We start from the raw sequence: 27,446 nt of genomic DNA, 5'->3' as shown, positions 1-27,446 counted from the left end.
GAGACTGAAAATTCTTGGACTATATTCAGGTAATTTTCTAACATCATGGCCTTATAGAAGACACTCTCTGAACAAGAGTACAAGTGCCTCCATTTCAATAGGTTAGGTAAAGAGGATATTTCCAAGCTATTCTTTTACAATTGCCATTTCTCTTGTTTGTACTTGACTAATGAACACTGACCTCAGGGTAATTAGTGACATGATTCACAACTAAAGCACCACAACAAATTCCAACGGCAGTATAACAGAGAACGCTGCTCACATTTAACAATGCTGGAGTTCAGTTACACCTCTCTTCCCCTGAACTTATTCCATTCTGAGAAGGCAGTGAGAGAGACAGAGGTATGTCAGAAGAGAAAATTTCTACATACTTGTAAGCCAGGACAAACAGATCCAATACTGTTTAACTGTGTTCTCAGTCCTCTGTTCTTAGGAAATCACTGTATAGTAGAGACAATGAACTAAAGGACACTAATGATTAATTGTGATGTTTCTAAAAGGTACCATTCTCATAAATGTACATTTATTCCTCATGGCAACCCTGATAAGTATTATCATGCCCATTTTACAGATGAGGAAAATACAGTCTGAGCTACAGACACATAACTTGCTGAGGATCACACCAAGCAAGTTACATGGCATCTCTGAATGAACCTCAGATTTTCCTTGTCTGTAAAACAGGAACAGCAATGTTTATCTTCTGGGAAGATTAAATGGGATATGGTGACGCCAAAATCCAGACAGAAGGATCTGCTATAGCACAGTGACACAAACACAGATAAAACACGAATAAAGAAACAAATCCCAATAGTGCATACACCTGGTGGTAAATTAATATACACCACGAGGCAGCACAAAGGTTGAAAGTACCGTCTCTGGGACCAAACCAGTTTGAGTCAAAATTCTAGCTCTGCTATCAACTTAGTTTTGTGGATAGGGGAAACGATCTTAATTTCTCTGTGCCTCTGATGTTTCATCCGTGAAGCGGTGGTAACGAGAGTATCTATCTTCATACATTTGTCCGAAGTCACTGAGTGAACACCATGTTACCTACTGTCGCTTCTACACTGGAATGTAACATGCATAAGTGAGGGTCATTCTGATGTAGGTCTGCATGACGACCAGATTCCGAAGAACCTAGTGATGAGCTGCTCACAGGCACTGCTTCCTAAAGCAAGTTTCTATGAGCCACCTAAGGGACATTTCTGAGTTTGAGATTTTTATGTTCCTGAATTTCTTTAGTCCTTTGTGCCAATTCATGAACAAGGAGAATGTGTCATATGGATGATAGGGGAGGGGAAGGGAGACATGAATGGACAAGTCATGAATACTTTCCCTCCACAGTGAACTCGAGCAATTTCTCATGTGTGTCAGGGTGTTCCAAAGATTAAAAAAAGAGACAAGAGCATAGAGAAAAGAACGCACTGAGGAGTCAAGCCCCGGGCTCAAGACAAGATGGCACTTGAACAAAGGTCTAGAGATGGAAAAAATTTTATGTTTAAAACCATAAACAGATCTGGATCAAGAACTCAGGTTCACATAAACATTCAATACAGGAGAAGATGTGGAACAATTTATAACAGTTATCTATCTCAGTTTCTTTGGGTTTTCTGTTCATAGTTTTTTAAAATATGAAGAACCACATAAAAAACCACTTAATGCCTCACTGCTTCTTCAATGGTTCAATAATGAAGAAAAGTTACTTTATTAAATTGAGCTTACTTAGAGCTTTATAAAGCAATCACTTATTTGCATTTCAGTGGATAATTGTTCATATGAACTAAGTTACTATCCTTATTTTTGTTCTTTTTCTGTATATCTGTATTTTTTTTTAACTTCTTTCTAGACTACTTCACTAGTAGAACACAAGGTCCCTATCAAAAATTTTATTTCTAAGATATTGCCTTCCTTCATTTTTCATTCTTGGACTTTACATTTTTTCATTCTTACAGAAGATGTTAGGCATACCTGAAATTTTTCATTTAAAACTCAGAAAGAACTCAGTTTTAACATTTCAATCTATAAAGAGAACTAATTTTCCATTTCACCTCACTCTCACCCTTCCCTTCAATCTCCCTGAGAGTTGACTCAAATATTTAATTTTCTCAACCCTAAACTATATACAGATTGAAAAAAATACTTATATTACTATATTAAAATATCATTCAGAGAGATACATAAACGGAACATACAGATGCACAGTAACTTCTTTTAAAATCTAGTTTTCTCCCTTCATAAAGTCTTCTAATCTTTTCTTCCTGAGGAATCTAGTAGATCAACGGTGACAGTACACCACACAAAGGAGTGCCTCACAAAGGGCTGCATTTTCTCCTGTTTCCAGTACCAACCAGCTCCAGGGCAAAACAGTCATCTTGTTACTCAAGATAAAAAACATACATGCTATTATTTTCATTTAGAATAACATTTTATACTGTCTTCTATGCGGGACTACATGCTACAGTGGTAATAAAAACAGTGTGAATGAATAAACAGAAATAATGTGGTACAATGAAAGGAGAACTTTCCTAGACTAACACGAAGTCTGGAATCAAACCAGTCTGGGTTCAAATGCCAAGTGGGTGACTCTAGACAAACTGCTTAACCTTCCTGAGCCTGCTTCCACTTTTGAAAAACGAAAATAGTATTAACAACATCACAGGATGATTATGAAAATTAAATTAGACAAATACTTTTGGTGCACAGCACACTGCAACTAGTCAAGGAGTATTAGCTGCCATCCATCTATGGCTAATGAGCTGCCAGCTGGGACACAGATTCCTAGGTTCCTCCTCATATGGGAAATTAGATTCACGCCTATACCTACTTTGTGGAGTCAGTGTAAAGAATTAAGAGAGTACTTCACTTTAAAGTCAAAATCATGTAAAGTCATCTAGGATTTGGCCACTCTAAAGAGTGGTCCATGGGCTAGCAACATCAGAAGCACCTGGGGGCCTGTAAGAAATGCTCAATCTCAAGTCCTGCCCTAGAACCACGTGATAAGAAAATTTATTTTAATAAGATCTCCATGCATAGTAAAGTTTGAAAAATACTACTAAGAAAATAATCCTCTGCCTAGACGGAAGAAAAGAACATTATCAATATCAACTTTGCCAAAAACCCAAAAGTACAAAGGGCATTTACAATAGAACATACTGATTTAATTAGCTCAGGAAAGTAAGTTGGAGAAAACAGGCATCACGGACTGACAGGATCTGAAATTGTGAGAAATACAGAATAATTCACAAGGAAAGGGAGGGGGAAGGCAGGAAAAAAAATGAAAACACTGGGTAAAGAGCACAATATTTTCCAGAAGCAAATGGGTACTCTCACCCATGAATAATACAGTAATGTCTATAATGATGTCCCTAGCTCAAAAAGTAAAATTACTTTAAATACACTCTGCCGAAGAAGACAAGAAAGCATATATATTCTCTTTCAAAATTATTTCCCTCAAAAAACCTGTGTGTTTACACACACGCACACATATACACACATATATTTTATTTTTAAGTAGTGCATAAAAAAAATTCAACCCTGAATATTCATTGGAAGGACTAATGCTAAAGTTGAACTCTACTTCGGCCACCTAATGATTGGAAGAACTGACTCACTGGAAAAGACCCTGATGCTGGGAAAGATTGAGGGCATAAGGAGAAGGGAGCGACAGAGGATGAGATGGTTGGATGACATCACTGACTCAATGGACATGAATCTGTGCAAACTCCAGGAGATAGTGAAGGACAGGGAAGCTTGGTGTGCCGCAGTCCATGGGGTTGCAAAGAGTCAGACACAACTTAGCGACTGAATAACAACAACAAAATTATCTTGTACATTCACTTTTGTACAATATCTCATTTACCAAGAGAGCTAGCTCTTCACTTTTAAAGAGATTAAAAACAGACTTTTGAGACTAATTTACTAGTCTTAAATCAGGACTCATGTACCATTGCCAATGTGGTCCATAATTTTCCCCCAAATATCTTTCCACATTTCCACAGCCAGTTTAAGTTTTTTCCCATCCACTTACAATTGATCACTCCCTCCTTTGACCCTCATGGCTTATCTTATTTCACAGTATATCACAATGATTTACTTTCCTATAGGTTCCAAGCCTCTTTAAGGGTAGGCGCTATTTCCCATGTCATTAGATACCTCGCTGGGGCAAGTACAATTCCTTTCAAATAACTGATAATATAAATATCAGATACAATCCAAAGAGAATTGGGAAAAACTGAGGTAAAGGAGAGCAGGGAAATGAGACCTCTCTGTTATCCTTTTTTGAAATATGTTTCTTCAACATTTTATACATTGTGAAGCAATCTATAGTAGTGGCACACCTTCAGCAGCGGCACACCTTCAGCAGTGGCAAATAATTCTCAACATTTAAATAGTTTTGTAGAATCATAAAATATTTGAGCTAGAAATACTAAAATCTTTTTGGTCTGTCTCAATTTACAAAGCAAGAAACTAAGACAGAGACATTAACTTATAAGTGGAAGAGGCAGGCTCTAAATGTCAGGTCTTCTGATTCCCACATTAGGCCATACTCACTCTCACTATGTCAATGTGGTGTGCTCCAGAGATCAAAGAACACTCTGAACACAGTGTTTCACCATGTTGCAAAGGAAGGATACTCCAATTAAAAAAATTAAGAAAAACAAACCAAAACAACAATAAACATAGGGAGTGCTTGAAGAATAGCAGAAGGCTAGAAAGGTAAGGCAGGGTCCAATTATCACAACCAGAGTAAAAAGGCTGCACTTATCTAATGGCAATGGGAGCTACTGTGGGTTTCTGAACAGGAACATTGCATGAAAAAGCATTTAAGAATATTCACTCAGCACCCAACTATAGAATGCAGGGTAGTACCAAAGCTGGGAGACCAGGCAGGAGTCTATAATGGTATGTTCAAGGTAAGAAGGTAATGATATGATCTAGGAAAATGTAAATGACAATAGATGTCTAACATACCAAATAAATATGACACGTGGTAATTTTTTTTGGTTTCTGTATTTATAATTACTGATCAACTTTAACTGATGCTTTTGAACTGTGGTTAGAGAACCTCTTAGAGAAGACTCTTGAGAGCCCCTTGGAAAGCAAGACCAAACCAGCCAATCCTAAAGGAAACCAACCGTGAATAATCTCGTGGAAGGGCAGATGCCGAAGCTAAAGCTCCAATACTCTGGCCACCTGATGTAAACAGTTGACTCACTGGAAAAGACTCTGATGCTGGGAAAAACTGAAGGCAGAAGGAGAACAGGGCAACAGACAATGAGATGGTTGGATGGTATCACTGATTAAATGGACATGAACTTGGGCAAACTCCAAGAGACGGTGAGGAAAGCCTGACGTGCTGCAGTCCATGGAGTCGCAAAGAGTTGCACACGACTTGGCGACTGAACAACAACATTTTATATTGCAAGACTCTATAAAACTACAGAGAAAAAGAAGAAAAAATGTTCGGTATTCAAGCCCTGATGACTTGAAAAGTAAAATGTAAAAATACAAATATTGGGAAGCAAAGGTGTATGTAGAACAAAATAAAATACTTTTAGCTTTGAAAGGTAAAGTCAAATATTCTAAATCACTTGAAAGCGCCTACTTAACCATGGGAATTAAGAGCAAGAAATTAGGAGTATCCTGGGTCAGAATGAGAAACATTATAAAACCACAGTGATGTTTTCAGAAAGAATCAGATTTTTAAAAACTAAAATGTTTTGCTGGAAAAAAGATAAATATATGCTACTTAAAAAAAACTCAAAAAAAAAAAACTCATGAGGAGCTTTAAAAAAACCCAGCATAAAGCATTTTTCATTATAGTAGCATGGTTGCTGTATAAATATAGTATATGACATCATATTACCTCACCATCCTTATTTTTTTAAGTGTTAAATACAGCTTAATCATTATCTTACAATTCATTTGCCTTCCTGAGACATTGCTCTTTGTAAAATATAACTTTTGAAAAAAGCTAACATCTAATGGTAAATACTAAAACCATTGTGCAAAGTGCACCAGAGGTTAATGATCTACCATCCAAACACACAACAGATATCCTTTCTGGCTTTTTCAGAGCCACAGGCTTTTCTCCCTTTTGTGTTCATTTCCTGTCAAGTTTGACATTTCAAAAGAATACCAAAGAAGCTTAAAAATTTGTTTACAAGTGTGTCATTAAATCAGGACTCTAAAAATAAAAGCTATTCATTACAACTGTACTGATGTACAAAAGAGGCCTTCATTTAAATTTTGGAAAAATAGTAAAAAAAGGAAACATTTTTAATCTTTTCTTATATAGAAGTGCTCTGGTCCAATATTTTTGCAACTGAATGAAGAAACTTGCTGATGTGTAGTGACTACAAAAAAAAAACCACCACACAACAGAATCCAATTTAATGAGTCAGCTATATTTGATAGCATTTAGAGGAGGCTCAGCTTTCTTATGATTTATTAAAATTTAATACAACAATTAATTACTAATACTTCTACATTCTCCATATAATAAGTATCCTCCAAAATACTATTATTCAGAAGATATGATGCATTTAATACAGGAAAATAGAAATGAAACCCTAAATATTCTTTAAGTATACATATTCAAAAATCTTTATCAATCACTAAATACTATACATAACTCTTTTGGCTGTGATAAAGAAACAGAGACCAGATTTGTCTTAACTACAAAATCAAACAACATAAATAATAGTTTTTAGACACTGAGTACAGGCTAGTAATAGGACAAGCAGTATAAGACAGTAATTCCTGGGGGGAAAAAAAGCAAATGCTTAAGCTCCACCTTTGCCTGGAGACTTCCCAGGTTACGAGTCAGGGAGGAGAAACTGAAATAGACCTCAGTGGTCTCCCTGGTTGAAGAAACAGAATTGAGAATTCAAGACAGAGAAATTAGGAAAACTAGCAGGACAGAGTAGCAGAGGAGAGACTTACACAGAAAAGAGAGAGTTGCAAAGAGAGCGCTCCAGGAGTCTGCAGAGAGTTACTCTTGGTCTTTACCCCAGTCCTGATCACCGCCTGCAAACTACTGGAGGCCAAAAAAAGAAGCATGAGAAGAAGCAGAACCATTCCAGGAGCTGTAACAGGGCCAAAAAGAGTTCTGATTTCCACCAGCCAGTCTGGAAAAACCTTGTAATGTATGAGACACCAGGTAGAGCACCTAGAAGGGGATTGCCTCAAGAGTGGGGGAAAATTAGTCATAAGATTAAAGACTGGCTTTGTCTAGAAAAAAGAAAAGCCTTTAAAGGATCAAACGCTTCCAAGTAACTAAACTGTGTCCCAAGACACAAGAATAGTGAAAGGAATATGAAAATATCCAGGACCACTAAGGTAAAATTCACAAGGCCTGGCATCCAATAAAAAGTTACCAAGCAGCAACCCCCCCCAAAAAAAGACCCTTCAAAAGAGAAGTATCAGTCAATAGACAGTACTAAAAAGATATAGATATTAGAATTAGTGGACAGGGACTTTAAAATAATTATTATAACTATATTCCAGATGTTGAATGTAAAGGAAAGCACAGACATGCTGAAGAGAGATATGAATGATTTAGAAAAGGATTCAAATCAGATTCTAGAGATGAAAAATCTAATACCTAAGATTAAAAGCACAGTAGATGGAATTAATAGCAAATAAGACATTTCAGAAGAAAAAAATTAATGAACTTGAAGGCAGGTGTAATAGAAACAATATCAAGTGAAACAGAAACAAAAACATCTGGGACAGCAACCAGAGCATCAGGGAGCAGTAGGACAATTTTAAGTGACCTAATACATGTGTGACCAGAATCCCTGCAGGAAGGGGTGAGAGGAGTCAACAAAAACATTTTGAGAAAATAACGGCCCCAGATTTGATGCAATCTATAAGCCCACATTTCGAAGTAGAACGCCAAGCAAGAGAAACAGGAAAAAAACTGAATTAAGGCACATCTTAATCAAATTGCTTAAAACTAGAGATAAAGAGCTGCTCTGTAAGAAGGGCAACTACTATAAAACCAAAAATGCTATGCTGCTGCTGTTGCTGCTAAGTCGCTTCAGTCGAATGCTATGAGATGCACAGTTTCTCATATGAGAACTCAGGAGGATAAGATGAGGAGAGGGAAAAAAAACAAAGGGAGGGAGAGGTCAGCACATACCAGGCAGGAGCAAGGTACCAGACTTCTAAGAAACATTTTAGAAGTGAATCTTGCCCCAGACCCCAGCTGACACCGCATGGTCTGGGAGGAACGGTCCAGTCTAGCTCTTCCCAGATTCCTGACCCACAGAATCATAAGCAAAATAAAATGATTGTTTTAAGCCACTAATGTGCCATTCAGCAATAGATAACTCGTTTATATCAACATTTAATCCTTCCTTTCCCATCTTGAAAAATAATTATCCTGCTGCCTCACGTACCTCCAGCTATACCTTTACTTCCCTTTACAGATAAAACTGGTAGAAACTATTTATAACCACTGTCTCCACGTTATTTCTCACTCATAACTCAGCCAAATTCCACTGAGATCTACTTCTGCTCCCATATCACTTCCGACAGTCCTTGCTACCTTCACCAGCGGCTTCCTTGTTGCCGAAACTAATAGCCACTCATCAGTTGCTACTGACTTCCCCCACAGTATCTGAAACAGCAAGCACTCGGACCTTTTCATTCTCTCTTTCTGACACCACTGCTGATATTTCTCCTTAGTGACAGGAGGATTCCTTGATTTGATCTCTTTTGTAGGCTTCTGTTTTCTGTCTACCCCTTAACTGTTGGTGCTCCTTAGGATTCTGTCCTAAATTACATTCTCTTTTTGTGCTACACTCTCCTGTTAAGTGACTTTAATCTATTTCCTAAACTTTAGTCATTTGGTAAAACACAGGGATTTATAGTTTTGGAGCCAGAGAGACCTGTGTTTGAGCCATAAGCTCTGCTGTTTAGCTTATATGATTTAGGGTAAGTTATAAAACTTCTCTAAGCATTATTTCCCTCATTTAGAATAATAATACCTCATGGATTATTATAAAAGTCAAATGAGATAAATACTCACCATAGTGTGGGTGACACAAGATAAACCGTCAATAAAAGGTGGTAATTTCTGTTACTATATATGTGCCAGCAGCTCTCAGGTTTCTGTTCCTGGCCTAGAATTTCCTTCCTAAACTCCAGACACACATACCTAACTGCCTCTTGACACCTTTACTTGATGATCTACAAGCAATTCAAGCTCAACATAATCAAATTTCACCTCCAAGGAAATCTCATTCAATTCCAGCTATCTTTAATGAATGACACTACCTTAATGTCATAAGTTGACCCTTTCTCTGTCCTTCATTCTCACTCGTGTAATTAACTGCCATATCTTATAATACAAAGCCAGAGACGCTGCTCCAAGTGCTTTTCCCATACATTAACCCATTTAAAATGGAACACACACATGTAATAAGATACAAAGTTTATAAATGACCAGGAAGTAGTATTGATCAACACTGTAAGACTGCAAAGGAGGAAAGAATGACTATAGACTTAGGATGGTCTCAAAAGGCAAAGTGGAAGCAGACCTGAAAATCTGGTAAATAAAAAGGGGAAAGTATTTCAGGTGGAGCTTATGAAGTGAACAAAGACTCAGAGACAGGCACAGACAAACATGGATGTGTGAGTAACAGTAAACAGAGACGTCTGAATCGAGAACAGAATATAAGGAAAGTATTCTCAAAATATTTTGGACTTAGCATCTTTTAACATTCTTAAATTTCTGAGGACCCAGAAGTTTTTGTTCAAGTGAGTGTGTCTATCAACATTTGAGAGCCCCTTGGACAGAAGACCCTGGCGGGTTACAGTCCATAGAGTCACAAAATGTTGGACATGACTGAAATGACTTAGTACGCATGCAATATTACTGTGTTAATAATTAAACTTAATTTAAAGTTAATTAAGAAAACTAAGATTATGGCATCTGGTCCCATCACTTCATGGGAAATAGACGGGGAAGCAGAGGAAACAGTGTCAGACTTTCTTTTGGGGGGCTCTAAAATCACTGTAGATAGTTGACTGCAGCCATGAAATTAAAAGACACTTGCTCCTTGGAAGAAAAGCTGTGACCAACCTAGACAGCACATTAAAAAGCAGAGACATTACTTTGCCAACAAAGGTCCATCTAGTCAAGGCTATGGTTTTTTCAGTGGTCATGTATGGATGTGAGAATTGGACTGTGAAGAAAGCTGAGTGCCAAAGAATTGATGCTTTTGAACTGTGGTGTTGGAGAAGACTCTTGAGAGTCCCTTGGACTGCAAGGAGATCCAACCAGTCCATCCTAAAGGAGATCCGTCCTGGGTGTTCATTGGAAGGACTGATGCTGAAGCTGAAACTCCAATAACTTGGCCACCTCGTGTGAAGAGTTAACTCATTGGAAAAGACCCTGATGCTGGGAGGAATTGGGGGCAGGAGGAGAAGGGGACGACAGAGGATGAGATGGCTGAATGGCATCACTGACTCGACGGACATGAGTTTGAGTGAACTCTGGGAGTTGGTGATGGACAGGGAGGCCTGGCGTGCTGCAGTTCATGGGGTCGCAAAGAGTCGGATACAACTGAGTGACCGAACTGAACTCAAGTATAATTAAAACTGAAAAAAATTTAAGAATACAATTTATCTGAAATAACCAAAATAAGCTTGCTATGGACATGAGTTTGAGTAAGCTCTAGGAGTTGGTGATGGACAGGGAGGCCTGGCGTGCTGCAGTCCAGCGCTGCAAAGAATCGGACGTGCCTGAGCGACTGACCTGAAGTGAACTGAAGCTTGCTACATGTTAACAGAGCTAACATTTTCATGGAGCCTAACTCTATTTCCCTAAATAAACAAAAAATTAAAACAGTGGCAGAGCTTTACAATCCTGCAAATCCTTTTAATATCTAGCCTATACAATAGACCTGAATTCTCATATCTGCTTCTGTATCTCCTTCATTGAAATGTGTTGTCTGTTTGAAGTATAAGAATATCTGGCCTCACACAACATGTAGTTGAAAAAAGAAGGAGTATTTTAATAGACTTTTCAGATAATAAAGGATATTCTTTTTTGACACTACCCTAAAACTCAACAAGCAGTAGTTTCTTAAAGGTTAATTGCAATGTGAAATTGGAAGTAATTTTCATGAATTTTAATTTTCATTGAATTTTTAATCTTAATTTTCATGAAGTTTAATTCATGAGTTAAACTTCACATGCTGAGACCTTAAAAACCATTGATCTATCTATCAAAGACCTTAAACTCCAAATAAACTTCTTACTCATGTATGATTTTATAGCATGATGCATAGATCTTACAATGCTGATGAATCTCTTTATGTAATGTTGAACAATCACATTTACTAACACTACCACTGAATTCATCAGAAAAGTCTTTGATGTATTGGGAAGCTATTCTGCTTACAGTGAATACAAGATTATCAAAATTCTAATTTTCCCTTGAGAACTCAAAACTTATCACTGGCAACGTTTATCATTAGTTGCTTTCAACCACACTGTACTTGAGAATACAGATTATATAAAATAAATACTTTTAACTGGCTCATCAATGATGTTATTAAATGACAACAGGCATGTTTTACGTTGTTTCTTTTTTAACTGAAAGTTTGTGGTGGTGAAGAATACACTGACCACAAACCTGGAGGGGAGGGGACTTAGGGGCAGAACGCATACAAGTATATATGTGGCTGATCACCAGAACCCCTTCGCTGTTCACCAGAAACTACCATAACATTGTTAATCACCTATACCCAAACACAAAATAAAAAGCTGAAAAAAAGAAAACAAAACCCACAAATGCTTTGATGCTACTGCTCTAATGCGGTGCAAAGGTTCCAAAAGTTTTGGAATAAATGTCATTGGCATAAATGTCACCAGAGTGAAAAAAAGAAATAACATCTTAACAGTAATATGAAAATAGCTTTCACACTGCAACTCCCCTAAAATGTTTTCTGGGATCACCAGGGGATCACAGACCATACTTTAAACAGCTGATAAAAAAAGGAAGGGACAAAGCTTCTAAAAGAAGCCTTGCAATCATCAAATAGTTACTTAAAATTCCCACACTAAAAACATACATTTGATTCCTTTGACCCTCTCTGTAAGCTGGGTAATTATAGAACTGTATCCTGAACACCATAAATGTTTAAGTTGTAAAGATTCTGGATTCTGCTATTTTTCTCAAATGAGTATTTTTTGTTTCTTTGTCTTAAAGCAGGTAATTATTTTTACTGAACTTGAGTTGTAAACTGTTTATTCACCAGCAGCTTCTGTTTCAAGTCACATCTTTTGCCTCAAGCTGGTTTTAGAAAAGGCAGAGGAACCAGAGATCAAATTGCCAACATCCGCTGGATCATCAAAAAGCAAGAGAGTTCCAGAAAAACATCTATTTCTGCTTTATTGACTATGCCAAAGCCTTTGACTGTGTGGATGACAAGAAACTGTGGAAAATTCTGAGAGAGATGAGAATACCAGACCACCTGACCTGCCTCTTGAGAAACCTGTATGCAGGTCAGGAAGCAAGTTAGAACTGGACATGGAACAACAGACTGGTTCCAAATAGGAAAAGGAGTGCGTCAAGGCTGTATATTGTCACCCTGCTTATTTAACGTATATGCAGAGTACATCATGAGAAACGCTGGACTGGAAGAAGCACAAGCTGGAATCAAGATTGCCGGGAGAAATATCAATAACCTCAGATATGCAGATGACACCACCCTTATGGCAGAAAGTGAAGAGGAACTAAAAAGCCTCTTGATGAAAGTGAAAGAGGAGAGTGAAAAAGTTGGCTTAAAGCTCAACATTCAGAAAACGAAGATCATGGCATCCGGTCCCATCACTTCATGGGAAATAGATGGGGAAACACTGGAAACAGTGTCAGACTTTATTTTTGGGTGGGGGAGGGCTCTAAATCACTGTATATGGTGATTGCAGCCATGAAATTAAAACATGCTTACTCCTTGGAAGAAAAGTTATGACCAACCTAGATAGCACATTGAAAAGCAGAGACATTACTTTGCCGACTAAGGTCTGTCTAGTCAAGGCTATGGTTTTTCCAGTGGTCATGTATGGATGTGGGAATTGGACTGTGAGGAAGGCTGAGCGCCAAAGAATCGATACTTCTGAACTGTGGTGTTGGAGAAGACTCTTGAGAGTCCCTTGGACTGCAAGGAGATCCAACCAGCCCATTCTGAAGGAGATCAGCCCTGGGATTTCTTTGGAAGGAATGATGCTAAAGCTGAAACTCCAGTACTTTGGCCACCTCATGCAAAGAGTTGACTCACTGGAAAAGACTCTGATGTTGGGAGAGATTGGGGGCAGGAGGAGAAGGGGACGACAGAGGATGAGATGGCTGGATGGCATCACGGACTCGATGGACATGATTCTGAGTGAACTCTGGGAGTTGGTGATGGACAGGGAGGCCTGGCGTGCTGCAATTCATGGGGTCGCAAAGAGTTGGACACGACTGAGCGACTGAACTGAACTGAACTGAAAGCCACTTTGAGACAGGCTTTGCTGGTGGCTCAGTCAGTAAAGAATCTGCCTGCAATTCAGGATAGCAGGGTTCAATCTCTGTGTCAGGAAGATCCCCCAGAGAGAAGGGGCAACCCACCCAGTAACTTTGCCTGGAGAATTCCATGGACAGAGGAGCCTAGCAGGCAACAGTCCATGGTTGTTTCAATTTTCCAGTTTCCCTAGTCAGAAAGCCTGAGACTTTCCCACTGGCACTCAAGTCAGTTCAGTTCAGTCACTCAGTCCTGTCTGACTCTTTGTGACCCCATGAATCGCAGCACGCCAGGCCTCCCTGTCCATCACCAACTCCCGGAGTCCACCCAAACCTATGTCCATTGTGTCGGTGATGCCATCCAACCATCTCATCCTCTGTCATCTCCTTATCCTCCTGCCCCCAATTCCTCCCAGCATCAGGGCCTTTTCAAATGAGTCAGCTTTCCGCATCAGGTGGCCAAAGTACTGGAGTTTCAGCTTCAGCATCAGTCCCTCCAATGAACACCCAGGATGGACTGGTTGGATCTCCTTGCAGTCCAAGGGACTCTCAAGAGTCTTCTCGAACACCACAGGTCAAAAGCATCAATTCTTCAGTGCTCAGCTTTCATTACAGTCCAACTCTCCCATCCATACATGACTACTGGAAAAACCATAGCCTTGACTAGATGGACCTTTGTTGGCAAAGTAATGTCTCTGCTTTTCAATATGCTGTCTAGTTTCGTCATAACTTTTCTTCCAAGGAGCAAACGTCTTTTAATTTCATGGATGCAGTCACCATCCACAGTGATTTTGGAGCCTCCCCAAAATAAAGTCAGCCACTGTTTCCACTGATTCCCCATCTATTTCCCATGAAGTAATGGAACCGGATGCCATGATCTTCATTTTCTGAATGTTGAGCTTTAAGCCAACTTTTTCACTCTCCTCTTTCACTTTCATCAAGAGGCTCTTTAGTTCTTCTTCACTTTCTGCCATAAGGGTGGTATCATCTGCATATCTGAGTTATTGATATTCCTCCTGGCAATCTTTATTCCAGCTTGTGCTTCTTCCAGCCCAGCGTTTTTCATGATGTACTCTGCATATACGCTAAATAAGCAGGGTGACAAAACATAGCCTTGACGTACTCCTTTTCCTATTTGGAACCAGTCTGTTGTTCCGTGTCCAGTTCTAACTGTTGCTTCCTGACCTGCATATAGGTTTCTCAAGAGGCAGGTCAGGTGATCTGGTATTCCCATATCTTTCAGAATTTTCCACAGTTTGTTATGATCCACATAGTCAAAGGCTTTGGCAGTCAATAAAGCAGAAATAAATGCTTTTCTGGAACTCTCTTGCTTTTTCAACAATCCAGCAGACATTGGCAATTTGATCTCTGGTTCCTCTGCCTTTTCTAAAACCAGCTTGAACATCTGGAGGTTCAGGGTTCATGTATTGTTGAAGCCTGGCTTGGAGAATTGTGAGCATTACTTTACTAGCATATGAGATAAGTGCAATTGTGCGGTAGTTTGAGCATTCTTTGGCATTGCCTTTCTTTGGGATTGGAACGAAAACTGACCGTTTCCAGTCCTGTGGCCACTGCTGAGCTTTCCAAATTTGCTGACATACTGAGTATAGCACTTTCACAGCATCATCTTTTAAGATTTGAAATAGCTCAACTGGAATTCCATCACTTCCACTAGCTTTGTTCGTAGTGATGCTTCCTAAGGCCCACCTGATTTCACATTCCAGGATGCCCGGCTGTAGGTAAGTGTGAGTGATCACTTCTTTGTGATTATCTGGGTCGTGAAGATCCCTTTTGTACAGTTCTTCTGTGTATTTTTGCCACCTCTTCTTGATATCTTCTGCTTCTGTTAGGTCCACACCATTTCTGTCCTTTATTGAGCTCATCTTTGCATGAAATGTTCCCTTGGTATCTCTAATTTTCTTGAAGAGATCTCAAGTCTTTCCCATTCTGTTGTTTTCCTCTATTTCTTTGCACTGATCGCTGAGGAAGGCTTTCTTATCTCTCCTTGCTATTCTTTGGAACTCTGCATTCAAATGGGTATATTTCCTTTTCTCCTTGCTTTATGTCTCTTCTTTTCACAGCTATTTGTAAGGCCTCCCAGACAGCCATTTTGCTTCCCCCTATACCTCCCAGCCCCAGGCTAAAAGCTTCCTACCCAGGCCCACAACACCCTTACTCCATTTCTTAACCCACAGCACCCTTACTCCATTTCTTAACTCAGCTGTCTGCTCTAAAAGGTCAGTGACTCAGTGGAAGAGAATCTGCCTGCAAATCAGGAGACACAGAAGCTGTGGGTTCCACCCCTGGGTCAGGAAGATCCCTTGAAGAAGGAAATGGCAATCCATCCAGTATTTTTGTCTGGAAAATCTAATGGACAGAGGAGCCTGGTGGGCTACAGTCCATGGGGTCTCAAAAGTCCATGGGGTCTCAAAGAGTCAGGCACAACTGAGTGTGCACAGGTTTTATAGTTGTATTTTTTTGTGAGGAGTCATATGGTATGGTCTCCCTCCATATTACCAGAGGTACAGATTCCTTACAAAAGATTTTTCATCTGAGGAATTAGAATCATGAGAGTTGTTCTGCATTTATAAAAAATTTCTCTGGTGGCTGTGAGAGAAACAGTGTTAAGGTAGCCACACATGTGTGTAGATCAAGAGGAAAAATCCACAGAAGTCCACAAAAAAGACCATTTTGAGAATAAACTACCTGGTCTATTTCAGTTTACAAAGATTTAACTGAAAAAATCTAACACAGTCTGAATATACTGAAAATAAAATATCCAAATCTCACCTCATCATCTACTGGCATGATAAACTGCTTAACAGATTTAAGAGGCTGAAACATCTGTAAGTCATTTGGCCCAATGCTTAGGCATGGTTCATTTTAAACCACCCCTAATCTTCCAGATTTCCAGAGGACAAGATTTCACTATGTTTTTCAATAGATTATTTAGCATTTTATATTCATACATTGCCTGTTAATCTCTCCGGGATGAAAAAAAAACCAGACGCTTGCTTATGCCTTCTTAAAGTTATTCTGTTCTTGATTTAGTATTTCTCAAGACTGTGCAGTAAAGGTACTCAACCCTTTTCCCATGTAACCATTAAAAGTAAAATTATGTTCTTTCTCTCATTAAATTACCAATGAGTAAAGTAAGTAGTATCTCACTTGATGTTTCCCTGTGAATATGTTCTCATAAATATCCTCAGTTCAGTGACAGATTCTGACTGTAATACAGAAACAAAAAACCAAGCAGGTTTGCTCTGATTCTTGATCTGGATTTTGGTATCATAGGTATGCTGAATTGCTCTGATTCTTGATCTATATGTTAGCAATGTGGGTACATTCTATTTGTAAAAAATCCTTTTTAGTACAACTTGTGATATATGCTTTTCTGTATATACGTTATACTTCAATAAAGAAAAAAATCCTACAGTCTGTGAAAGCTCAAACTTATCTATGGTATGCCCACTCTCTGAAGTGTTAATTATTCTCACAGGAAAGACTCACATATTATGTTGTGTGGCATGACTTGTGTTCATAGTTACCCACCACCACTCTGTTCTGTTTATGATTAAAACAGCAGTATGTATTGATTTTTTAAAAATTCAAACACTAAAAGTAGTCTATAATCTCATCCCCTAGAAATACCAAAGTTAGAATTTAAATTCAGAGGCTTATGAAGTCCACACTACTCTATTATTAAAAAACTGTACCCTTGACCAGACTTTGTGCATGTTACTTTTCCTCCAAAAATTCTCAAAAATAAAGGAATATTGTTTAGAATCCTAGAATACCAGTAACTGAACTCAACAGGCTTGAACACAAGCAATTTTCAACAGTAAATTTCTACTACTTCCTCTATAATTTTCAGAGCGCGTGTCTTTTCTATATCCTCACAATATCTACCTCAATGCAAGGCATATAGCAGATGTGCATCGACAGAAATAAAGTTCTCTAAAAGAAATAAGAATAGTCACTTTCAGATGATACAGTAATGTCTTGATCTCAGTTTCTAGGAAAAGCGGGCATGGCGCCCTCTGAAAAGCACTCTGTTTATTCCGTTTATTGATCTATGTATTTATTTTTGCTACTTTCACTGAACCCCCAGATTCTGAGAGTTTTCTCCTAACTACTCCTTTTTTTTTACAAAGCAGAAGCTTTTGTATAAAAGACTTACCCAATTCAATCATAGCAATACAATGTCTATCAACTTCCCCTACTTCTCTCCTTTTCTATCCTCTCTGTCTATACAGCAATACAAGAAAAGCACGAAGAAACAAGTTATCTCTTAGCCATTACATTTTTAAAATATAAAAAATTTAAAACTACGTTTACATGAAGATTAAGATTCTAATATAACTAAAGCCTTAATTTTTTCACTGTCATTTCTATATGCTGATAGAAATGAAAAGATGTAAGCTTAGCACGCAACAGTTTCAAAAGAAACCAACTGTATATCAATCTACAAACCTGATGATTAACAAAGTATTGCCGAACTATGAAGATTTAAAGAGCATAACAGAAGTACTTCATATAAATGTTTTTTTATTACTACATAGGAAATATAACCTTTCTTTAAATAAAGCTTTATCAATAGCTTATATGCTATAAATAGACAACCTAGAATATTCTTTTTGCCCATACAGTGCTGTAAGCAATAACTACACCTGTGTAGATTTTAGATTATGTTTAACAAAGGGACAAAAAAAATCAAATTAAATTGAAATAAAAATTTGTACTTTTAAATCATCTCAATAGCCTGTCAAGTTTTTTTTAATTATTCTGTTGAAATTTAAGACCAGACATTTAAATTTTCAAACATGACACTCCTACTTTAAATAAAGTTCCCAAATACGTTAAAGAATTCTGCTTTGTTTTGAAGTGCCAAGCTTTAAGAAAAGCAATTCATAATAAATTCCTATATGAGACAGTCTGGAGAGCTCAAAGACACCATTCTGTTGATAATATTTCACTTGATTCTTGGGCTCTACTTGGAAATCATTAAATCGCATATTTGCTCAAGGTAAATTTTAACAAATACTTCTCACTAACAGATAACTGTTATCCATATGCATATGAACATCTTTAACTATTTCAGCTAGTTACTTACTGAGAGCCATGCAAGGGACTCCATGATCCGATGTTCACATCGTTCTAAATGTTTAATCATTTCTCTGGTCAGGTTGGCTTCTGCTTTGATGAAACTTTCAATCACTTTGTAAAAATCAAAAGCTTTTAAGTTAAATACATTCAGAATCCATGGGAAGGATAGATCTGTCCCAGTATCCAGGCTCTGAGACATACTTCCTAAAAATGAAAGAAAAACATAACTTAGGAATGAAACAGAAAGTCTTGAATTACATTATTTTTCAGTTCAAAGGTTTTATTAAACAAAAAATTAAAACACACTAGAAAGGCTAAACAAAAAAAATTTATTTAAAACAGAATTTTTTATTCTGGAGTCCACAGACTCCTAGGAAATAGGCTTCCCAAGTCTGAGGGCATATGATGTATGTCTCTTTTAGACAGAAGGCTCATAGCTTATATCAAATTTTCAAAGATTTAAATATTCTAAATTTGTATCAGGGACAGGCTTAACATCCAACCAGTAATGCACTGGCATATCCATTTAACTGTCTCATTAATCGTTGATAAAGAGGGGAAGTGATTGTTTAGATTTTGATAATTTGGTTAGAAAAATCTGTTTCAATTGTGCATTTCTTGGTTATATTAGTTATGTAATATATGTGTATCCTTAGACAAATTTTTTTCTTTTGTTTTTTACAAACAAAACTTTTTTGACAGTCCCAAGATTATTTGCAAAGTAATAATACATGTTGAAAATTGTATTTTAAAAAACCACTATTGGTGCCTCTCTTCCATTTATCTGGCAGATTTCAGTTCCAACCTTTGGTCTCATAACCACTGAATATATATATGTGGCAGTGCTTCCTTATCAGTGGAAGCTGCTCAATAGTACTTCTCAGGGATTTTACAATCTCCTAAGTCTTTAAAAGGGGGTTAATAGGTACATTTCCTGGATTCAGTATACACCAAAATAGAGACCTCGTGAAAGTATTCCCAAGATGATTTGAAATAATCCAAGGTGACCAATTACATTCTTTCGTATATGATGATTTAAATATGCATTTCTTCTCCTTAACTTCTCCATCTCCTACCCTCCTAAAAAAACCCACACAACACCTCAGATAAGTTTTTTAAAACTTTAAATTGAACTAGAATGTTTATTTACTAAAATTTAACTTACTGCTATAGGTAGCCATTACAACCTCAAGAGCGCATGCCAACAAAGACATATGAAAGATGTTGTCATTCAGGAGTTTGCTAAAGGAAAAAAAGAAAGATTTTTGTAACATTAACTTTTATAAAAAAAAAAAAAAAGAAGAAATTGTTTTACTAAAACAAAAATTTACCTAAAATTTTGAATGGATAATCGTTCTTCTTCCTAAAACAGATTTAAAAAATTAACTGAAGCCTTCTTTGCATTAGCAATTAATTTTTTTTCTATTATATTCTTTTAAACTTACTGATTTAAGCATGGATTCCATTACTCGGTAATACAATCGGACTCCAAGTTTGTATCGCTACAAAGAAATAAAAAAAAATCAGATCCCACTATTTTAGAAAACATAACAATTACTAATTTTTAAAAAGTTTTGCCCTGAGACACATCTCTGACCCTTCTTAGAAATATGGCTACCAAGAGAGCACAAAAGCTAGCTTGTCTAAAACTGAGGAAACTGAAAATGCTGGTCACTCAGTTGAGTCCGACTCTCTGCGACCCCATATAAAATGACGGTTTTCACATTCCTGATAAATATTCAAGAGGAGGGGTCCAGTATATGGTTTTCCTACATTCCTACTTCAGTCTACATCGTAACAGATATATATGTACTAAGAATATATTATATGTTAGTGTTAGTTGCTCAGTCATGTCCAACTCTCTACGACCCCATGGACTGTAGCCCACCAGGCTCCTCTGTCCATGGGATTCTACAGGCAAGAATACTGTAGTGGGTAGCCATTCCCTTCTCGAGGGGATCTTCCCAACCCAGGGACTGAACCTGGGTCCACTGTATTGCACACTGATTCTTTACCATCTGAGCCAGTGGGGAACCTAGTACTGTTCTAACCATTTTACACATGAATGCAACACTTCTGTGACCTAGTACATGTAGTTAAGATAGCTCTCCAGGATTAAGAGAATAGTACCTTTCCATAAAGCTGGCAAAGGCAAAAATCAGATCTAAAGGGTCTTATCAGCAAAAAGTTTTAATCAAATAACTAGTTTCCATTAGTTTAAAAAACAGTCCAGTTTTAAATAAACACAAATATACACCATAATCCTTCATTCCAAATTATGACCAAAAGAACTTTTAAATATAATTGTTTAAAATACAGATGATATCAAAATATAACCTCATTACACTAAAGTAAATGTGTATAGTAGATTACAGTTTTCAAATATATTTTATATATTACCTCAGTAATGCCACAAAGTAAAGCAAATATAGAAACCTGACAGTTCACATATGAAAGAGCCAGATACGAAACCAGGGCTCAGATCCAGAGCCCATTCTCTTGCCAAATATTAGTTTTAGATTTTCTGAAATAATAACAGCAATAGTAAAAGTAACATCATTCAATAATACCACTAATAAATGGCATGTATAATATTCCATTCATTTACGTATGTGCATACATAATATTTCACATGTGTAAAAGTTAAAAGAATATACACCAAAAACTTAATTATCAACAAGATTTTGATTTTTTTTTCACTTGTACTTTCTAAAATTTGCATAAGTTTTCTAAAATTTTCTACATGTTTCTTTTTGGTTTCTGTAATAGAGTAAGGAGAGCTAGCCCATAAAGTTTTTTCCAAATAGCATCATACACAGCCGACTAGGATATGGTATATGGTAGCTGCCAAAATTTTATATTATTAGGTAGCATTTACACAGCTTGGACAGATGCTGCATTTGAAATTATTTACTATACAGTGGTACTCATCAAAATGAGTTCAAGTTACCTGTGATCCAATTTCCATACATCCTTGTCCCACAGCTTTAGCAAATTTCTCTTTAAAGATGTCCCCAATATCCTTCACTCTTTTCAGGATACTTTCCTTTGGATTCACTGTACAATTCTTTAAGAAGGAAAAATAGAAATTAAGATAGAGGATACTGTCTAACCAGAGAATTAACACTTTCTGTTCTATAATAGCATGACTTATTAATTTCAATTGTTTATACTTTGAAAACACTTCACAATAAATAAGTAAATACAACTACTGAAAATATGAGAAATATAAAGCATTCCATTCTGGGAAGATAGGGACCAGAAACTACTAGACTACAACTAAAAAACCCCTATTATCTAAATTTTCTGCTGGCAATTTAGGAAAGATTTGTTAGCCCTTCCCCTAGCCATCAAAAAACAGCCTCATAGATTTTACAACTGATACCAAAGAAAAAGAGTTATTCATAAAAGACACAAATGAAAGTACTGCATGCTCAAGAAAATTAATAGTTAAAATATTCATACTACTCAAAGCAATCTACATATTCAAAAAATCCCTGTCAAAATTTCAAGGTATTTAACAGAGTAGAGCAGCTGTATGTAGAACCACAGAAGACCCCAAACAGCCAAAGCAATCTTGAGAAAGAAGAACAAAGCTGGAGGCATCAAACTATACTGCAAAGCAGTAATCAAAACAGTTTGCTTTGGTATAAAAACATAGATCAACAGAAGAGAACCGAGAGCTCCAAAATAAACCCATGCATATGATCAATTAATTACCACAAAAGAGTCAATAATACAAAATATTAAGTAAGGAATGGGACAATTTCTTTAATAACTGTGCTGCTAAAACTGGATAACCAGTTTCAAAAAACTGAAATTATACCACTATCTTACTCTACACACAAAAATTAACACAAAATGGATTAAAGACTTGAACATAAGACCTGAAATCATGAAACTCTTGGAAGAAAACATGGATGGTAAACTCCCTGTCATTAGTCTTGGAGATATTTTGGAATTGACTCCCCCAAAAAAGGTAACAAAAGCAAAATAAACAAGTGGAACTATTTCAAAGCAAAAAGCTCTGTAAAGGAAAGGAAACTATCAACAAAAAGAAAAGGCCACCTACAGGATAAGAGAAGATATTTGCAAATGATATATCTGATAAACGGTTAATAGCCAAACATAAAAAGAACTGATACAACTCAATACCAAACAAACAAAACAAAAAACTAGCTGATTAAAAAAGTGGCAGAGAACTGAATATACATCTTTCCAAAGAAGATATACAAATGGCCAACAATCACAAGAGAAGATGCTTAACAACTCTAATCATTCCCTGGAGGAGGGCATGGTAACCCACTCCAGTATTTGTGCCTGGAGAATATCATGGACACAGGAGCCTGGAGGGCTACAGTCCATGGGGTCTCAAAGAGAAATGGCTAATCATCAGAGAAATGCAAATCAAAACCATAATGGGATATCGCCTCACACCTGTTTAATGGTTATTACCGAAAAGAGAACAAATAAGTGTTGGTGAGGATGTAGAGAACAGGTAACCCTTGTACACTACTGGTGGAAATCTAAATTGGTGCAACCACTATAGAAAACACTTTGGAGACTCATCAAAAAATTAAAAACAGAAATACCATAAAATCCAGCAACTTCACTTCTGGGTATTTATATGAAGAAAATGAAAACACTAATTTGAAAAAATATTATGTACCCTTGTGTTCACTGCAGCATTATTTACAATAACCAAGAATGAAAGCAACCTAAGTGCCCATCAATAGATGAATAGATAAAGATGTGGTATACAGGTGTTCCAAATTGGGAAAGGAGTGCGTCAAGGCTGTATATTGTCACCCTGCTTATTTAACTTATATGCAGAGTACATCATGAAAAATGCTGGGCTGGATGAAGCACAAGCTGGAATCAAGATTGCCAGGAGATATATCAATAACCTCAGATATGCAGATGACACCAACCTTATGACAGAAAGCAAAGAAAGAGCCTGTTGATGAAAGTGAAAGAGAAGAGTGAAAAAGTTGGCTTAAAGCTCAACATTCAGAAAACAAAGATCATGGCATCCAGTCCCATCACTTCATGGCAAATAGATGGGGAAACAGGAGAAACAGTGACAGACTTTATTTTGGGGGGCTTGAAAATCACTGCAGATGGTGACTGCAGCCATGAAATTAAAAGACGCTTCTTACTTGGAAGAAAAGTTACGACCAAACTAAACAGCACGTTAAAAAGCAGAGACATTACTTTGCCAACAAAGGTCTGTCTAGTCAAAAATGTGGTTTTTCCATTAGTCATGCATGGATGTGAGAGTTGGACTATAAAGAAAGCTGCTGCTGCTGCTGCTGCTAAGTCACTTCAGTCGTGTCCGACTCTGTGTGACCCCGTAGATGGCAGCCCACCAGGCTCCCCTGTCCCTGGGATTCTCTAGGTAAGAACACTGGACTGGGTTGCCATTTCCTTCTCCAATGCACGAAAGTGAAAAGTTAAAGGGGAAGTTGCTCAGTCGTGTCCGACTTCGCGACCCCATGGACCGCAGCCTACCAGGCTCCTCTGTCCATGGGATTTTCCAGGCAAGAGTACTGGAGTGGGGTGCCATCGCCACCGAAGAACTGACGCTTTTGAACTGTGGTGTTAGAGAAGACTCTTGAGAGTCCCATGGACTGCAAGGAGATCCAACCAGTCCATCCTAACGGAAATCAGTCCTAAATATTCATTGGAAGGGCTGATGCTGAAGCTGAACTCCAATACTCTGGCCACCTGATGTGAAGAACTGACTCAATGGAAAAGACCCTGATGCTGGGAAAGATTGAAGGCAGGACAAGGGGGTGACAGAGGATGAGATGGTTGGACGGCATCACTGACTTGATGAACGTGAGTTTGAGTAAGCTCTGGGAGTTGGTGAAGGACAGTGAAGCCTGGCATGCTGCAGTCCATGGGGTTGCAAAGTATCAGACACAACTGAGCAACTGAACTGAACTGGACTGATACAGGTGTATGGGCTTCCCTGGTAGCTCAGCTGGTAAAAGAACCCACCTGTAATACAGGAGACCCCGGTTCGATTCCTGGATGGGGAAGATCCCCTGGAGAAGTGATAGGCTACCCAATTCAGTATACTTGGACTTCCCTGGTGGCTCAGATGGTAAAGAATCTGCCTGCTGGAGAATCCCCTTGGATAGAGGAGTCTGGCGGGCTACAGTCCATGGGGTCATAAAGAGTCAGACATGACTGAGCAACTAAGCATAGCACAGCACATTTAAGTATATATATATATATACAATGGAATATTATTTGGTGGCAGTTTAGTCACTAAGTTGTGTCCAACTCTTGCAACCCCATGGACTGTAGCCTCCCAGGTTCTTCTGTCCATGGATTCTCCATGCAAGAATACTGGAGTGGGTTGCCATTTCCTTCTCCAGGGGATCTTCCTCACCCAGAAATCAAACCCGGGTCTCCTATATTGCAGGCAGATTCTTTACCGACTGAGCTATGAGGGATGACCCATTCCCTATGAGGGGATATTATGTGGCCATAAAGAAAAAAGAAATCTTGCCATTTGTGACAACAAGTATGGATGTAGAAAATATGCTAAATGAAGTAGATCAGACAAAGAAAGCAAGTATTATATGATTTCACTTATATATGAAATCTAAAAACAAAACAAATGAACAAATGTAACAAAACAGAAACAATCATAGACATAGAGAACAAACAGAAGGGAGGGTGTGGGTAAAGAGAGAAACAGGTGAGGACGACTAAGAGGCACAAACTTCGAGTTACAAAATACATGAGTTATGGGTATGAAATGTACAGTGTGGGGTATACGATAATTATGTAATATCTTTGTATGGAGACAAAAGGTAACTAGATTTACTGTGGTGATCATTCTGAGATGTACAGAAATACTGAATCACTATACTGTGTACCAGAAACTAACCAAGACTTGCAGGTCAATTATACTTCAAAGACAAACAAACTCATAGAAAAAAGATCACATTTGTAGTTACTAGAGGCAGGGGACGGTGGAAAAGGGAACTGGATGAAGGCAGACAAAAGGTACAAATTTCCAGTTATAAGATAAATAAGCAGTAGGGATGTAACACACAATATGATAAATATAATTAACACTGCTGTATGTTATACATGAAAGTTGTTAAGAGAGTAAATCCAAGAGTTCTCGTTACAAGGAAAAGAATTTTCTTCAGTTTCTTTTATTTTGTATCCAAATGAGACGATGGATGTTAACTAAACTTACTGAGGGCATCGTTTCATGATGTATGTAAGTCAAATCACTATGCTATATGTGTAAACTTATACAGAGCAATATGCCAATCATATCTCAATAAAACTGGTAAGAAAAAATGTCTATAGCTTCTAATATTTTACTTACACAAGTAAGGAAAGATGGCACTGATTTTTAAAATGAAGAAACTAAGAAACAAATTCAGAGAAAAACTTAATGATTTTCAAGACATGCCCCCTCTGAGACAGGCAATTTGTAGTGTATGCAAAACTTTGCAGCCAAACTGTTGCACTCCATTCAATGTTAAACTTTAAACTAAGTTCTGGAAAATATCTCTGAGGCAGAATTTTCTGCTCAATAGAAATAGTTTAAAATAAAAAGGAGGTCCTACATACTTTAAATGCTGGAGGAAATAGCAAAAACAATATTTAAGGAAACAGATTATCATTCTTTTTACTTATATCATTATCCCTTCTAAAAGTTCTAAGTAACTGAGTACCTATGTTTGGGAACTATTCTTGTGCTACAAATTACCCAGAAATAAAAACAACTTTATGCAAATTGGACAAAGAAAATCAGTTCTGAGCCAACACAGTTATGAATATGATGACAGAAAAATACTTTGTTAATCCCTGGGGGGGAATATAAGCAAGAAGACAACAAAGACAACGACAAAACCACAGGCAGCTTATGATATTAAATAGAATGTTAACCAAACAAAGCACACAGTTACTGGATAAGCCAAACTTTAATAAGTCTTCAAGCCTCATCCAGCTTCCACAGAGGAGCCTTTCAGTCAGTCCCAAGCCTCATCTAATTTTAAAGGAGGAAAAGAACAAGCATGCAATACAGACACTAGCCTTCATTCTCTTTCTTTCTCACTCCCTTTTTTAAGGGGAGGGAGGATAGCAGGTGCCTTTCAGATATCAAACTCAGGGTCTATCAGGAGTATATACTGTAATGCACACAGGGCCATACAGTAAAAATAAATGAAAATGGACTAAATAAAAAAGACTGCAGAGATATGACAAATATTAAATCCTATCTAATGTCACATTCAAAGGAAGTATCTTAACAGCAGCCAGAGGGAAAAGACAGATTAACTGTAAAGAAACAACATCTGAATTGACAGAAAATGTCTTACTAGCAACAATGAGAGTCAGGAAGTAGTAAAGTAATACCTTCAAACTACTAAGGGAAAGTAAAGGTCAACCTAAAATAGAAGATCCAGGTAAACCGCCTCACCAAAAATAAGAATAAAGTTATTTTAAGCAAGAAATAAAACACAAAGCTTGTAAACTCATATCAAACTAACTCTCACTAAAGGAATTATTAAAAGATGTATAGGGGCATGGAAACTCAAGAGGGAGGCGATATAGTTATAACTGACTCACATTGTTGTTCGGCAGAAATCTACACAACATTGTAAAGCAATTACCCTCCAATTAAAAAAAAAGATGTATCTGAAGAAAGAAGAAAATAAAAATGGAAGAGAGGTCTAAGCTGCAAGAAAGAATGGTGAGCAAGACAAACAGTACACAGGAGAAAATCTGAAAATAACACTGTCCAAATAAAACAATACTACTACTAATATCTAATTTGGAATTAAAAAGA

General features: G+C 37.5%; 1 protein-coding gene across 2 annotated transcripts in view; it reads right to left on the bottom strand.

The window, feature by feature from the left end:
* RB1 (RB transcriptional corepressor 1) overlaps window positions 1–27,446 on the bottom strand; it is a 118,708-nt gene that overhangs the window by 40,393 nt on the left and 50,869 nt on the right. For both annotated transcript variants that reach the window (XM_052649984.1, XM_052649985.1), the window contains exons 13-17: window positions 21,573–21,689; window positions 20,068–20,124; window positions 19,954–19,985; window positions 19,788–19,864; window positions 18,630–18,826 (exon numbers count right to left, since the gene is read on the bottom strand). In XM_052649984.1, the coding sequence (XP_052505944.1) occupies window positions 18,630–18,826; window positions 19,788–19,864; window positions 19,954–19,985; window positions 20,068–20,124; window positions 21,573–21,689 (480 nt within the window). The remainder of the gene's footprint in view (window positions 1–18,629; window positions 18,827–19,787; window positions 19,865–19,953; window positions 19,986–20,067; window positions 20,125–21,572; window positions 21,690–27,446) is intronic.

The sequence above is a fragment of the Budorcas taxicolor genome, chromosome 12 (assembly GCF_023091745.1).
Source record: "Budorcas taxicolor isolate Tak-1 chromosome 12, Takin1.1, whole genome shotgun sequence".
NCBI lineage: Eukaryota > Metazoa > Chordata > Mammalia > Artiodactyla > Bovidae > Budorcas > Budorcas taxicolor.
The sequence above is the reverse complement of the archived record's forward strand: the minus strand, read 5'-3'. Positions and strand labels throughout refer to the sequence as shown.